The sequence below is a fragment of the Clarias gariepinus genome, chromosome 7, assembly GCF_024256425.1.
Source record: "Clarias gariepinus isolate MV-2021 ecotype Netherlands chromosome 7, CGAR_prim_01v2, whole genome shotgun sequence".
Classification (NCBI taxonomy): Eukaryota; Metazoa; Chordata; class Actinopteri; order Siluriformes; family Clariidae; genus Clarias; species Clarias gariepinus.
Window position 1 is genome coordinate 18,914,495 of NC_071106.1, and position 13,963 is coordinate 18,928,457.

The window sequence follows — 13,963 nt, forward strand, 5'->3', positions numbered from 1 at the left end:
AATGGCCGAGAACCATGAGGGGTCTTCCACATCAACATTAATTTAACTACTTGACAGTTTTTGTTTTTTCTTTTTAGTCACGGCTTTTCTCAGTCCCTGTGGTTCCGTTCATATTTGGAAGTGGAGTTTGTAAAAAAAAAAAAAAAAAAAAAAAAAAATCCAGTGGTCTCAAGGCTGCTTCTTTCCTGCACATCACCATGAACGTTTCTGCTTCAGTCAGACCGGTTGCGTCTCAACGATCTCGGTATATTCAGTCTCGTCTCGTCGTCTGCCAAGATCCCGGTGTAATATCCACAGTAACAAAACAAGCAGCTACTTTTATTTGGTTCAGACATCAAAAAAAAGAGAAAGTTTTAATACTTTTCTACATATCTTTATGCTATTCAAATGTTTGGTTTCTTAAATACATAGTGTAAAATGTGAAATAAATTAGTTGTCTGTTTTGGAGAAAATGAATATTAAAGTGCAAATGTTGCAAAATGTGTTTTTTTTTTTTTTTTTCTGGGTGGTGTTCTGCTTTACTGGGTTTTCTTCAAGATGATACATGACCATAGATAATACAGTAGCTTACACTTCTGATTTTAATTTAACCATTAGAGGGGGCTGTAACAATATATATACTACTTAGCAAATACAATGAAGGAGGTTATTAACACAAAAGCAGGTATTTAAGATGTATGCAGAAACCTCAAGAACAAAAATAAAGTTTTAGAAAAAAAAAAATTGCTACATGTAAATATTGTAAAAAAGTAAACACAAGACATTTTTTTCAGCAGCAATTTCACAGGCAAAGTGAAGTTTTAATAGACGGTTGGGGGGGGGGGGGGGGTGATCCAATATTATCAAAACACAGGTCTAGGTTTAGTTTAAAAAACTGCTAGTTACTGCTGCTTTCCACCCCGGCTGTTAATTCCTCGTTTCTCCAAATATTGAAAGAATCTGGTTTTTTAACAGCAGGTTCAATAAACAGAAAGGCACTTAGATTGTCACAAGCTACGGCTGGTTTAAACACAGTACGAAAAGTGAACCGCAATTTAAAAAAATGTAAACACAGAAGACATTTGGTACTAGTTCACAGTCCTGGAATGTGGAGCACCTGAAATGTTTGGGTTTAGGAATATCTCAAACAGATATACGACCAAAACTGGTACAGCAGCTGTTAAAACTTTACACAACTCTTTATAAATATTTTTTATCCTTCTTTAAACCTGATTTTCAGAATTTTAAAAAGCATGCTTGAAATATTCACATTTTAAAATGTACAAATGCAACGAGAATGAAAAAGTTCACAGTTGAAAGAAAAGCCCTTTACACTTCAGTCGCTTCAGTCCTCAATTTGAAGCCACCCTTTCTTGTAGTCGAGTAGCAGCTCCAGGTAGTATTGCCACTCGGGCTCGCTGTCATATTTGACCTCAAACACAGTCTTTAGCGGGTTGGGGTGAGACTCGTGGATTCGCAGCACTACCCCCTTGTACCACACCTCCGTCTTATCGTTTTCTTCATACAGATGGCGGATCCTTTTGCCCACTAGATCCGGGTAGCTGTTCCTCATGGCCTGTTGAGTGTTCTGTGCTGCCGAGCGCAGAACCCATCTCATTCTATGATGTGAAGTACGCTGAGTAGAGAGATAAGCGCGGTGCTGGGATTCTGAGGAGAACCCCCTCACTCTGTAGCGAATACCAGCCTTGGAGCTTCTACGTTTCTTTTTTCGGTGTCTGTGTCTCCCTCTGTGTTTCTCAGGCTGGTTCGGAACTCTCTGGTAGTGAGACACTTGGCCTTGTCGGCCTTTGGTGTAATAGACTTTCCTGAGCTTTAGAACCATGTCCGAGCGCTTCTTAGAGCTACCGGGCCTGTGCCTCGCATACGATGACAACGAGCTCATCTCTGTATCCTCGTCCGTGCTTTCCGATGAGAGATCGTCTGACGTCAAGGGCCGTCCCCAGGAATTGTCGGGCTCTTGCTCGGCATCCGATTCAATCTTCACTTCAACGTGAGCGTCTACGTCGGTGCAGGCTGCCGGTACATTTTCCCATCTTTCTTCCTCCAAACAGTTGGTAAAAGTCCAGCTTTCCGATTCCTCAGCAGGTTGTTCCCCTTCAGAGGAAGTGTTGTCCCCTAAAAACCTTCTCTTGCAGGTCCCCTTAACCCTCCCTTTGCTCCTAAGACTTTTCTGGTAAGAGGGTCGCCTTGGATTCTCAACGCACGGCGCAGCATCTGGCGTGTGTGGCTTTGGCGACATGCAGTGCACCTCAAACATGTTAAACGAACTTTCAGCTTCATCAGAGCATTCTTTTTTAAAAGTGGCGTTCACTTCTATTCCTACAGAGAGACAAGGACAATGCGTCATTTTTCTTCACTCAAGCAAAACAGCAGGCCATCATCTTATGCTCTTAGCAATCAAGTCAACCTTCTTTGTCACTTAAGGCTCTTAAGAGCACATCAATTATACTGGTGGTGTAAGTGTGGTGCAAGTGTCTCACCTAGGTCAAAAAGTGTTTTTTGTTTTATAAATATGTATATATATGTTTATCAGATACAATTTCATGTCCTTTTATGTAGTGTCCGTAACGTTTTTGAATCTTTTTTCAATTTGTTCAATGGCCTTAATTGTCATTTGGATGAAACTCGGCCATATAGATTTCACAGGGAAAGACAAACTTGAAAAAGTGTATTATTCTAAAATGCTAAATTGTTAAGATGTTGCAACATGAATGTGACATGGTAACAGACACTACAGATTTTTTTGGGGAAAAAAAATCCTTAATTTTACCTGGAATTCTTTAATTTATGCAACAATTTTTATATTTCATACACCTCTAGAAGCTTACATCAATTTTAGTATCGATACCCAAAGAAATATAAATATTATTGTTTGAAGCATTACAGTACAACACTGAAAATTGACATTTTAGGGGAAACGGCTGAAATTAGAAACTTTAAATGTTTAGGGAAGCAAGATTGGTCACTTTTTCGTTGCATAAACTTTAGAAGTAGCTTCTTAAGTTTGCACATACATTTTCTGTATTATTTGTATAACATTAAAATGAAATAAAATCAGCACCACTACTGTGTTTTGGCCGTATGGAACTAAGTAGACACAGCTTGGCTAATATGGAGTCTTAAGATTAAGAATATAATTGCATGACAATAAAGAAAGGTGGAAAACAGACATGAGCAAGTAAAAGAGCAATTGAAGCAATTGAAGAGCAATTTTGTTTGTCAGGAAAAAAAAACCCCACAAACTTATGCAATGAGAGAAAATCTGGCTAATATGGTATATATGTATAAAGTTTTGATGGTATAAAGAGCTGGCAAAAACATCTTTCTGAAAAATCAAATACATTTATACTTTGTATATTATACAAAAATTTCAAAAAGGTGAAAAGGTGGAGGAAGCTGTACATGATAACTAGGCTGAGTAAACACCTGCGCTGTTTTATCAACGGATGCCCGAGACGCTTCTTTGCTAAGGGGATGTGTGCAACAGTTTTGACAGGGATCCCAAACCACATCATTTCCTGCAGTTTGCCGCAGCATCCGATATAACATTACGCAGACGCTGGCTCTACCTGCAACAGTGCACGAGTGGGATCCTGTCTTTCCTGCAGCCTCCTCGACATTTAAAGAATGAACTCAAAGCTGTGCTGACAGCCAAGAGCACGGAGATAAGAGAGACAAAGAAATAAAAGCTTAGCTTCACGAACAGAAAAGAGTGAACAGAAAGAAAAGTGGGGCAACAGAGAAAGAAGTACCTTTTGTGCATCATCTGTAGGAGTAGAATCTGCAAAATAAAAAAAGGGTTTACAACTAAATAAAATGTGAAATAAAAAAAAGAAACATTTAAATTAAAGTTAAAAAAAATTATAATTATAACAATAATAATAATAATAATAAAAGATAAAAATAAGTAATTCAAGTCATTTAGCCTATTTTATTTAGGAACCTTTTTTAACAAACATTATTAGCCAGTCCTCATGGTTTTGTAAAAAAAAAAAACCTAATAAATAAACAAGAAAACTAAAACTTTTATTGATACGGTGACTTTTTTGTTAGCATATTACTTTCATCATAGCTGCTATAAAAAGTCATTCCCTCACCAACATCTGCTTTTCTTTCTATCGCTTCCTTAAATGTTAAATAAATATCTCGTAAAAAAAACCCTCAACACATAAACACTGTAGTATTTACTTTGTTAAAGGACATGTTTATTAAGTCTATATATTACTTGTCTTATGTAACATTGCACATATGTCCTACAAGTCCCAGTTCAAAGGCTGTTTATATTTTACTGTAAAAAAAAAAAAAGTAACATATACCAAGCACATAAACCTCCGTTCACGTTTCAGCCTCAACTACTGTCTTGAATCATGCAGCTATGCAACAATAAAAATTTCTAACAAACGCTTTTACTTACTGTTAATTCCGCATTGCTTATGCCTAAAGTAAATGGAAAATACCTATTTTTATCTTTTCTGCCCAAGTGAAAAACATCAAGGCACTGCATTCTCCTGACACATTCTGCTATGTAAAAGGACAATGCATCAAGACAAGAATGAAAAATGGTAAACTGAGGCATCATGTGATAAAATGTGTCAATATGTGGCATATTTCGGCATACTGGATTAAACGCCGCTACCAAAGGAATGTGCAACAAAAACATGATGGGAGACTATATTTCGGGGCTAATACATGTCAGTGTCACAAATCTTATTTTGGATCACTTTAGAATAAATAGATCGATTTCCAGTGATTAACTTCATTTACATTTCTCCTGACAGAAAAAAAATCGAAATTTTATTATCCATTGTTACAAAAGCAAAGTTTGAAGAGAATAATGGTAATTTCCTATAATAAATTAACAATTAAACAACATAAGCAAATTAGGAAATATCACATACAATCCGAACAAAACCTCTCTGACCATTCACATCTGCTTGATTGATTCAAACACACTCTGGTATAACTGGTTCTAACTGCTTTGTAAGCAGGTATTGCTAGTGTACACAAATCCAACAGGATGAACACGTATTAATTAGAAAAGCTCGCATAACTATAAATGATCGTAATATAACATACTTTGAATAAATATTTAATTTGTTGCCTATTTTGGTGGAATGTTCCAGAGTGAGTAGGGAGCTTAATCTCCAAGGTTTACAGATGTGCATGTTTATTGTTTATAAAATTATGGTTTGGTCGATCAAGAAGCTGCAGTAACATCAGAACCAGAGAGTTCATTATAGAACTGGTGTTATTTGTATGGGTAAATATGAAGAAATTTGTTCATCAGCTATCTTCACAGCTTAAAAACGGATTTGCTACAATCCCAAATACCTCCTTATAAGCCAGATGTGTTCTAGAATCCTATACAATTATGGCAAAAATACAAGAATAAATATAGTTGCAAGCAACGATGAGTGGGCCCAAGCACCTGTGCCATCGCCACCTTGCTGCCCCACACAACCTGTGTGCCTTTTTGAGCATGTTAAAAGCTCCAAAAAGACAACGCTACCCTGGTGCACCGCACAACCTGTGTGTCATTTGAGCAGCCACGGACACCGAGGTCACTGGATATGGCACAAGTTTAAGACATTTTCACAAACTGGGAGGGCACTAATTAATGCAGAAATATTAAGGCACTGAAGTTTGCATACTGCCCGAACCTCTTTACATACGATGTCATCTCTCAGCAGCTTCATACATCTATCACTCACTTGGGCACAAAAAAGAGGAATTATGTTGAAATGCTCTTTGTCGACTACAGCTCAGCGTTTAACACTATAATTCCCTCCACACCCACCACCAAGCTAGAGCACCTGAGACAGCCCATCCATATGTCAGTGGTTCTCCAAATTCCTAACTGGCAGACCACAGGCGGTACCCCTGGGTTGTGTTCTAAGCCCCCTGCTGTACTCTTTGTACACGTAAGTATGACTGCGTAGCTACTACCAACTCCACCACCAAGTTTGCTGTGACGACATTGTTGTGGTGGGCCTGATCTCTGACAACGACGAGACGACCTACCTGGAGGAGATTGTGAATCTGGGGAACTGTTTGCAGAGTAACAACCCCCTCCTGAACAGCGGGAAGACAAAGGATAGAGCCCAGTGGATAGAGTGGACAGCTTCAGATACTTCGATGTTCACAGCACGCAGTACCCGTCATGGTCCCGGGAAACATTACAACCTGGTTCGAAAAGAGCACCATGCAGGACAGCTGAGCTCTACAGAGGGTGGTGCAATTAGCTAAACGCATCATTCCCACAAGCTCCCTGAACTACACTTAATCTAAAACATGTGGTGCTGGATCAAGGCCAGGAAGATTGTGAAGGACCTCAGCCACACCAAAAATGGACTGTTCTCTCTGTTGCAGTCAAGAAAGTGCTTCCGCTGCCTGAAGGCCAACACAGAGAGACATGAGAAGGAGCTTAGTCCTCAAGGCTATACGGTCTCTCAATTACAACACCACAGAGGACTTAACACTCTGATCTGCTTTTTCACAAACAATCTCACTACCCACCACGTTGCTCATCACACACTACATATGACAGACTTGAACATTTTGCACGCCACAGAACTGCGACCTTTGAACTGCGACCTTTGCATGTTATTCTGCACGTTGTCTTGCCCATAACTAGACATGGTTCCACTTCAACCCTTCTGGATTTTATTATATTTTATTATATTTTTTTATATTCCTATTTTATTCTTATTCCTATTCTATTATTTGTACATAACGTGAAATTCTTATTCTTTTTACAGCTTAAGTTTTTTTTTCCATATTTTTGTACATTTCTAATTTGTGAAAAATTCACTTATTTCATAATAAACCTTTACTTTTTTTAAATTTTAAGGTCACTGGCAGTCATTTAAGCATTTCACTTCATATCATACTGTGTATGACTGTATGTGACAAATACAATTTGATCTGATATTACATCTTATCTCATCAGCGTTTTGGTCTACTTCTGCCCACAGAAGGATGAGTATAGATTCTAGATTCAAGATATGCAAATCAATACAAACACATTCTGACTGATCACTAGAATACTGTTAAGAAATCGTTCCATCCTGATGACGAGATGACAATTTCCCCACCCACATAGCATAAAAACTTGCTGCATGGCTTGATGAGTATGAAGGCTATGTTAATTCTATGCTATTGTCTTCACAGTACATAATTGGGGGAAAAGTGTTTTAACTCATTAGTTATTTTGGAATGATGTTGTAATACTCTCGACTATCACTGTCAAAACCATCAGTCCCACTGAAGATGTTCTGATTTTAAACCACAGGGTGCTGCTTTGTACATGTCTGCTCAGTCTTTCCGACTCCCTATCAGACACCAGCTCTATACATAGCTTATTGGATAGATATTTAATTGCACTGATATTCATATTACAATGTCTTGTGATGAAACTTATTTCCTTAATTACTTACTTAAAAATTAAAAACTCATGACTTTTTTGGCTGTGGAAACCTCTTTTATTCGAAATACGCCTGGATCTGCATGAGGAAACTGACTCTCTCAGTAGAATAATCCTCTTTGTTCCACAGATTTCAAACAAAAGATGTAACCAAATGCAAAACTTTTTTAAAAGCAATCTTTCAGGTCACCTCACTGTGTATAACTGACCTGCATGCAAATGACAGGTCAGGAACTCAAGGTCATCTTTAACCAAAGTTGAAAAGATAAGAGCTTGAAAACAGAGTTACTGATAAACTTAAAAATGTTGCTTTCATTACCATTTCCATTCACAGAATTTCTATTAGACTATAGCAGACTGTACATTTTTGTTCCGGGTCACCAACATCAGTCTCTATCCCAGGAGACTTTGGGCACAAGGCAGGGTACACCCTGGACAGGTTGCCAATCCATCACAGGGCACCCACACACTCATTCACACGCAACAGGCAATTTAGGGAACGCCAATTAGCCTAATATGCATGTCTTTAGACTGGGAGAGGAAACCCCACCAAACGCCATACACTGAGGCGGGACTCTAACCTGGCCAGGAATCAAGGTGGAAAGCTTAACCACTAAGCCATGTGTTGCCCGTGAGAAATTAACAAAAACAAAATCCCTAAATACATGATGGAAAAATTTCTAAAAGGTCTAAAGAAATCTTAATTTATCATGTCAAAAAAACAAAAGGGAAATTATAACAGCAGTCCCGCCCTCTGCCTTCGACTTATATTTGTATCTTTCAGATCGGTGTAAAATGCATACAACTCTGCAGTCCTTTAAAAAGTACAAATCCAACAGAACTATTTAAAAAAAAAGTGATTGTTAACTTACCAAGAACTTCACAGACACCAGCATAGTAGAGAAGACTGAGGACATCTGGATATATACATGGCAGGTGTTTAAGGGACAGGAGCCTCCGTAGTTTAGAAGAAAAAGCCCGCTTGTGCAGTTGAGTCAGCTGTCTCTCCTCTGACAGTGTGGTTGGCCGCAACTCAACTCGATGCTCTTGTAGAACCTGGTCTATAAATGTGCCCTGGACCTGAGGAAATAGCACCTCCTTAACTACCAGCATGGGGATGAACACTGCCCCTGCTCTGATGACATGAGGAAATGGGCACTCTTGAATTTTTACATAGTTCTCAAGGTGACAAAGGACTTTCTGGAGTGCCCTCACCATGCCTTCATCTTTCATCCATACCTCCCTAGCTTTGGAGCCCAGAAGACATGAGACTTTTTGTGTTTTAGCTGGAGGAGAAGCAGACTCATCCAGATCCAACCTGGACAACCAGTTCCTGAGCTCACAATGTGAGGTTTGAGAAATGCAGCCTGATACAAGTTGGCAGAGTGACTGGTGAAGCTCCATGAACTGATACCGAGCTTGCCTGCTGCTTATGCCTGTTTTATTCTCAACAGAGGACTGGAGAACCTCAGGGCTTGAAGACACAGGTGTTTTAAAGGCTTCTGGCAAATTTATTTTAAAGCTAGTTAGTTTAAGGCAATGAGGAGGAATTTTATTAAGGGAAAATTGAGCTTGATTTGGCTCAGTTGAAAATGAGCGTTTGCCAGACAAACTGGCTGAAAAAACAAATTTTTCATCAACGTTTTGAGCTGATATAGCAGGTCCATCCTTCACTTTATTCGCATTACTGCATCCAATGGGGTGTTCTGGCATTTCAGGTGTGACTAACTTAGAACTTGAATAAAAGCCACTTTTTGTAACCAAGTTGCATTTGGTGTCACCCTCTGTTGATTCTAAATTTCCTTGTTCGTTTTTAACATTTACATTATGGTTGTTCTGATTAATCCTAGGACTGTTGCTCTCTTTTTCTGACTGATCTGCCCTTTCATCAGACTCTATTTTCTCAGTTTTTACTTTCAATTTTAAGACAACTTTGTCTAAGATAGTTTTTGGATCTGCATTCTGTGCTTTTGGTTCATCTTTTGGTGGCTCTGAGTCTTGTGTCGTTATTGGACAACTGGGATCTCGTGCAGATGTCAATGAACCTGTAGCTTCTAAGTAGGCTTTGTAAGGGGCCAGACTAAAGACTTTGTTAATTATTGGCAGTGGAGGAGAAGGAGGGTGCTTAGACTCAATTGCTTTTAGCTGGTGTATCATTTGATGTTTAACCAAAGAATCATTTTTACAGCTATTGTCAGTTTCCACCCTGTGCTTTTTAGATACGACAGAAACATTATTTGTTTGGTCTGAAAAACAAAGACTCTGCTTTTTATTAAACATATCACCAGTGCACGTAGAAGAGCCCGTATAAGTATGACTATTAACATGACCACTGTCTTGTCCCTGACATGCAATGTCCAGGGATGGATTTTCCTGATGAAAATTACTTAAAACCCTGTAGTGGGATTGTGGTTCAGTTTGATGGAAAGTCCTTTTAATTCCAAACTGTCTTTGAGGAGTTTCTTCCTGGTTGGAGCTTGTACTCTGCTCTCGCCGCATGGAAAAATCCAGTGGTTGTTCCAAGTGCTGCATAACAGGAGGACAAAGTGGTCTCTTATTGAACAGGTTAATGTGTCTAGTATTTAAGTGTGTTCTATAAGCAGGATAGGCAGGTACATTCCTGGCAGATGGGTGGGCAGAAGGGGCCATGGTAAAAGGATTTCTGAAATCCTTAAAAAAAGGCTGAGGAATTGGGCGCTGCCCAGATGTTGGCTGATGTTTTTCAGTTCTGTAATCATCCATGTTATTCTTTGGACAATAAAGCAATGAGTGTTGAGGTATCTCTCTATACTTAGATGTGTGAGGACAGTCTGGAAAAATTTGCATGTGTGTTTCATATTGCATCCCAGGTACTTGATCATATACGGGTACCAGATCCTTATGTGCCTGTCTGGGCATCTGAAATCGTTGACAGTGATCTGGTGAAGAGGGAACAAACGGGTGAAGATGTTTATACATATAATTGCTCTGGCGTGGGTCAGAAAAAGCAGAGACTCGTTGAGGTTTGCTTGGGGTAAGACCAGGACAGCCATCTGTGGTTACGCCTTTTAATGGCATCCTTTCTCCGCAGTGCTCAAATGGCAATAATCCTTGCGGCATCAAGGCTTCTGACCCATTTTTACGCATGCATGGCCAGTAACCATAACAAGCCATCCGATCGTCCTCAAACATTTGTGGGGGCCTCCTTTGCAGCCCTTGGTCTATAGTATAACTGTGACCTATTGTGCACCTTTGTCCAGCACAGCAAGGACTATGTCCATACACAGGTTTTGGAATAGCAAGTCCACCAGATTTTTCTGCTGTTGAGGGGGATAAGCTTGTGCATCCTATAGGGATTTTCCTCAAAGGAACAGGGGATATTAACCCTGCACTACTAGGGCTGTGCTTACTTGGACTTCTAGTACAGAAGGCAAGCTTCTGCTTAACAGCTACTTGCTCTGCTACAGTTGGAGAACCAGTGTCCTCAGGGAAGCTCACATTTTCAGGCCTGTAAATGACTGGATTTGTAATTGACCCCTCTGTGGCTGAAGAAGGAACCACAGGGCTCCCTCCATTTCTCACAAACATTCTAGGGGGACTCCATTGCGAGAGAAGATCTAAAGGCTCTTGTCCACTGAGAGAGCAAGACATATAGGTGTGTCTGTAGGGTAAAGATTTGTCTTGGGAATAATGGGGAGGGTTGTTGGCTTTTGAAAGCCCTGACGTCCCCACAGTACTCATAGTACCCTCTAGTCTTATTCTCTTGCCTTGAGGTAAAGGATCCATGAAAGGCTGCACCCCCTTACTGTTCATCCTCCTCTCCTGTCTTTGAGGCTATATATTTGTTCCAAATGACATCTGATAAAAGACAAAAACAATTTAGATGCTTTCTTAAATCATAACTTAAAATCACATCCCATTATATTACATTTTCACACGAATAAATATGTAATTGACAAGGCAAAAAACAACTATGATTGGTACATTAAAATAGAATATGAAAGTAAGGAAACTGAAAGGGGGAAAAAAAGAAACTTTTTAAATACTCAAGACTTTATCAAAAACATTTAGCCTTTGTCAAGGTCAGTGTCTATTTCTTACATGCACAATTATTACAATGACTTCAGTGTTCTTCAAAATAAAAAGCTCCAGTATTTTTTGGAAATAAGATAAAACCCTATTATGAGGCACAATCATATGCATGCATAGCAAGTCAGTAATATTACAAACTGCCCCATGACTCTACCAGGATTACATCAGTCATTGGAATATTTTTCCTAATACACATATCAAATTGCTTGCAAATAACTTGCAGTCATGTACAAAATATGTCATTTTAGCTGTTATAGTTCTCTAAAACCTGACATAGTCTATTACCCAAATGCAGTCGAATATATTCATTGCTACAGTTTTGAGGCATCATTAAGAAACTGTGAGAAACACCCTTTTTACACCGCACTGGTATATGACTCTACGTGTCAGTCGCTAAAACCTGTTTCACCAGGCTCTCCCTGGGCGGCACCCTGTTAACATCAAAGATTCCCCACATCGTCGTCAAATAGTAAATGAACACTCAAACACCCCAGTTTATATTTATGCAACGAAAAGCGAGAATAACCAAACTCAGACTCTTTCTTTTTTTTTGTCAGCATGGTTTCACAATTATGGTCCTCCAAGAAGCATATTTTTGGTTGCATGATAAATTGTAAATCTGGTACATACAATCAATAGGTCTGTGCTTGAGATGACCTAAAGTAAGTCAATCAGCTAAAAATTCAGCTCATGCGCTTATTGAAACTGCCTGATGGTCGACACATTGCTGCTATATTGTGTTTTTATAAATCCTATATGGGACGCATCTAATTAATTAAGAGAAAGGACTATACTGTACAATACCTGGATTCAAAGATTAGGTTTCATCATTTATAAGAGGCGATTATGAATACATCTGCTTATTTATTTAAGGAAAAGGAGTAGATACAGGCTTTATTGTGTGAAATGTTTGAGTTTATTGATTTGAAGTGATAAATAACACAGTGTGTAGTGAATGTATTTCACTGTATTTCACTCAGTGATGAGGGTGGTAGTCCAGAGTCATGATGAAACCTTTAAGACTTTCATCATGGAAAACCGTGCGAATGTGAGGGGGAAAAACATTTTAGTTGATCTGTTTACACCCATCGCTGGAGAAAACTGTTACCTATGATACCCGTTAATGTTTACGCGTAGACTGTTTGCATGCACGCGCCAGCAGCACGCAGTACAAACCCACGAGTTCATTCTCGAGTCTCTAAGGAAACTTCCGTCAACATCGAAAAGCCGCCTTAACCCTTCTCAGCCTGCACCGTGACATTAATCACAGACTCCTCTTTGTTTCACTCGCCAAAACTTGAACATCTTCAGACTGGTGAGATTTCCATCCGTGTGTCGAATAGAAGTGTGGTCTCGCCTTCACGCGCAGCCTCACGTGCTCTCGGAGTCCAGGTAAAGCCTCACGCGCAGCTCAAACCAACAAGAACCCAAACACACAACACAAAACACAAAACACACAAACTTACCGACATGACTGCGAGGCTTTCTCCGCGATCCTCCGTACAAAGTGCTCATAAACAACACACTCCATCAACAAGAACTCACCGAGGTGAGAAACTCCTACTCGCCCGGTTCAGTCACACTAGCCATGCCCAAAGCCGAGGTTAGCCATCAGCGAGTCCACACCAAGCGCTCGAACACCACGAAGGGACGGATGGAGAGACGCTGGAGGCTGCTCAGACCGCACAGACTTATTTTTCTCAAGAGTTTGTAATGTTAGGCGTCAGTCCAAAAGTATGTACGCTGTTGTCACACGGTTAACCAATTACAGCACGACAGAAAAAGAGGGGAGGATCTAAAGGTTACTGGCGCAGTAATGCACTGATTGCAATGAGCAGCAAACGACGAGTCTGTGTGTGTGTGTGTGTGTGTGTATGTGTATTTGTGTGTCTTTTAAATATTAACAGACAAAAACATATAAAGCGCTTATTTACATTCCCGAGTGTTTGCAAATTCATTTTACTTTAATGAGGTCATAGATTTACTGCTAACTGTTGAAATTTATATATATATATATATATATATATATATATATATATATTTTTTTTTTTCCCCAACAGTAACATATAAACACACACACACACACACACACACACACACACATATATATATATATATATATATATATATATATATATATATATGTTTTTTACAACATGAATGAGGTTCACCTTTTATTACTTATATATATATAAGTTGAACCTCATTCGTCTAAAATGTAAAAAATAGCTTATGCTATCTAGGACTATGCAGAAAAGGTAACATAAACTGTACTGATTGTGTATACCTTTTTATTTATATTTTTGCAAAGAAATGTACATCTAGTTTACCATTACAAATATTTAAGATTGGACCATAACTACCTTTCCGAGATGAGCTTTCAAGGTACCTTTCTAGGTAAGAGATATATCCAAGTTACAGTTACCTCTGGGGAAAATATAATCATGTGTGTGTGTGACATCCGTTCCA

The 13,963-nt window shown here is 39.1% G+C and overlaps 1 protein-coding gene across 3 annotated transcripts; it reads right to left on the minus strand.

Moving 5' to 3' along the window:
* Window positions 1-563: 563 nt before the first annotated feature.
* Window positions 564-13,208, minus strand: c7h15orf39 (chromosome 7 C15orf39 homolog). Of its 3 annotated transcripts, none has more exons than XM_053500012.1 (4): window positions 13,040-13,208; window positions 8,296-11,260; window positions 3,753-3,781; window positions 564-2,319 (listed from the first exon to the last, which is right to left on the minus strand). In XM_053500012.1, exons 2-4 carry the CDS (start codon window positions 11,213-11,215, stop codon window positions 2,314-2,316), a joined length of 2,955 nt encoding a protein of 984 aa, XP_053355987.1. In that variant the 5' UTR covers window positions 11,216-11,260; window positions 13,040-13,208; the 3' UTR covers window positions 564-2,313. The 3 variants fall into 3 exon arrangements, with proteins under 3 accessions (XP_053355987.1, XP_053355984.1, XP_053355988.1); XM_053500009.1 differs by having other exon boundaries at window positions 12,961-13,208; XM_053500013.1 differs by having other exon boundaries at window positions 12,961-13,205.
* Between the last annotated feature and the right edge of the window lie 755 nt (window positions 13,209-13,963).

What these genes read in the sequence shown, in the direction of transcription:
- c7h15orf39 (XM_053500012.1), bottom strand. Translation starts at nt 11,215, where the DNA reads ATGAACAGTAAGGGGGTGCAGCCTTTCATGGATCCTTTACCTCAAGGC. An exon ending in TGGTGTCTGTGAAGTTCTTG is followed by an intron (nt 3,782 to 8,295) that starts GTAAGTTAACAA and finishes TTTATTTTGCAG; the next exon opens with ATTCTACTCCTACAGATGAT.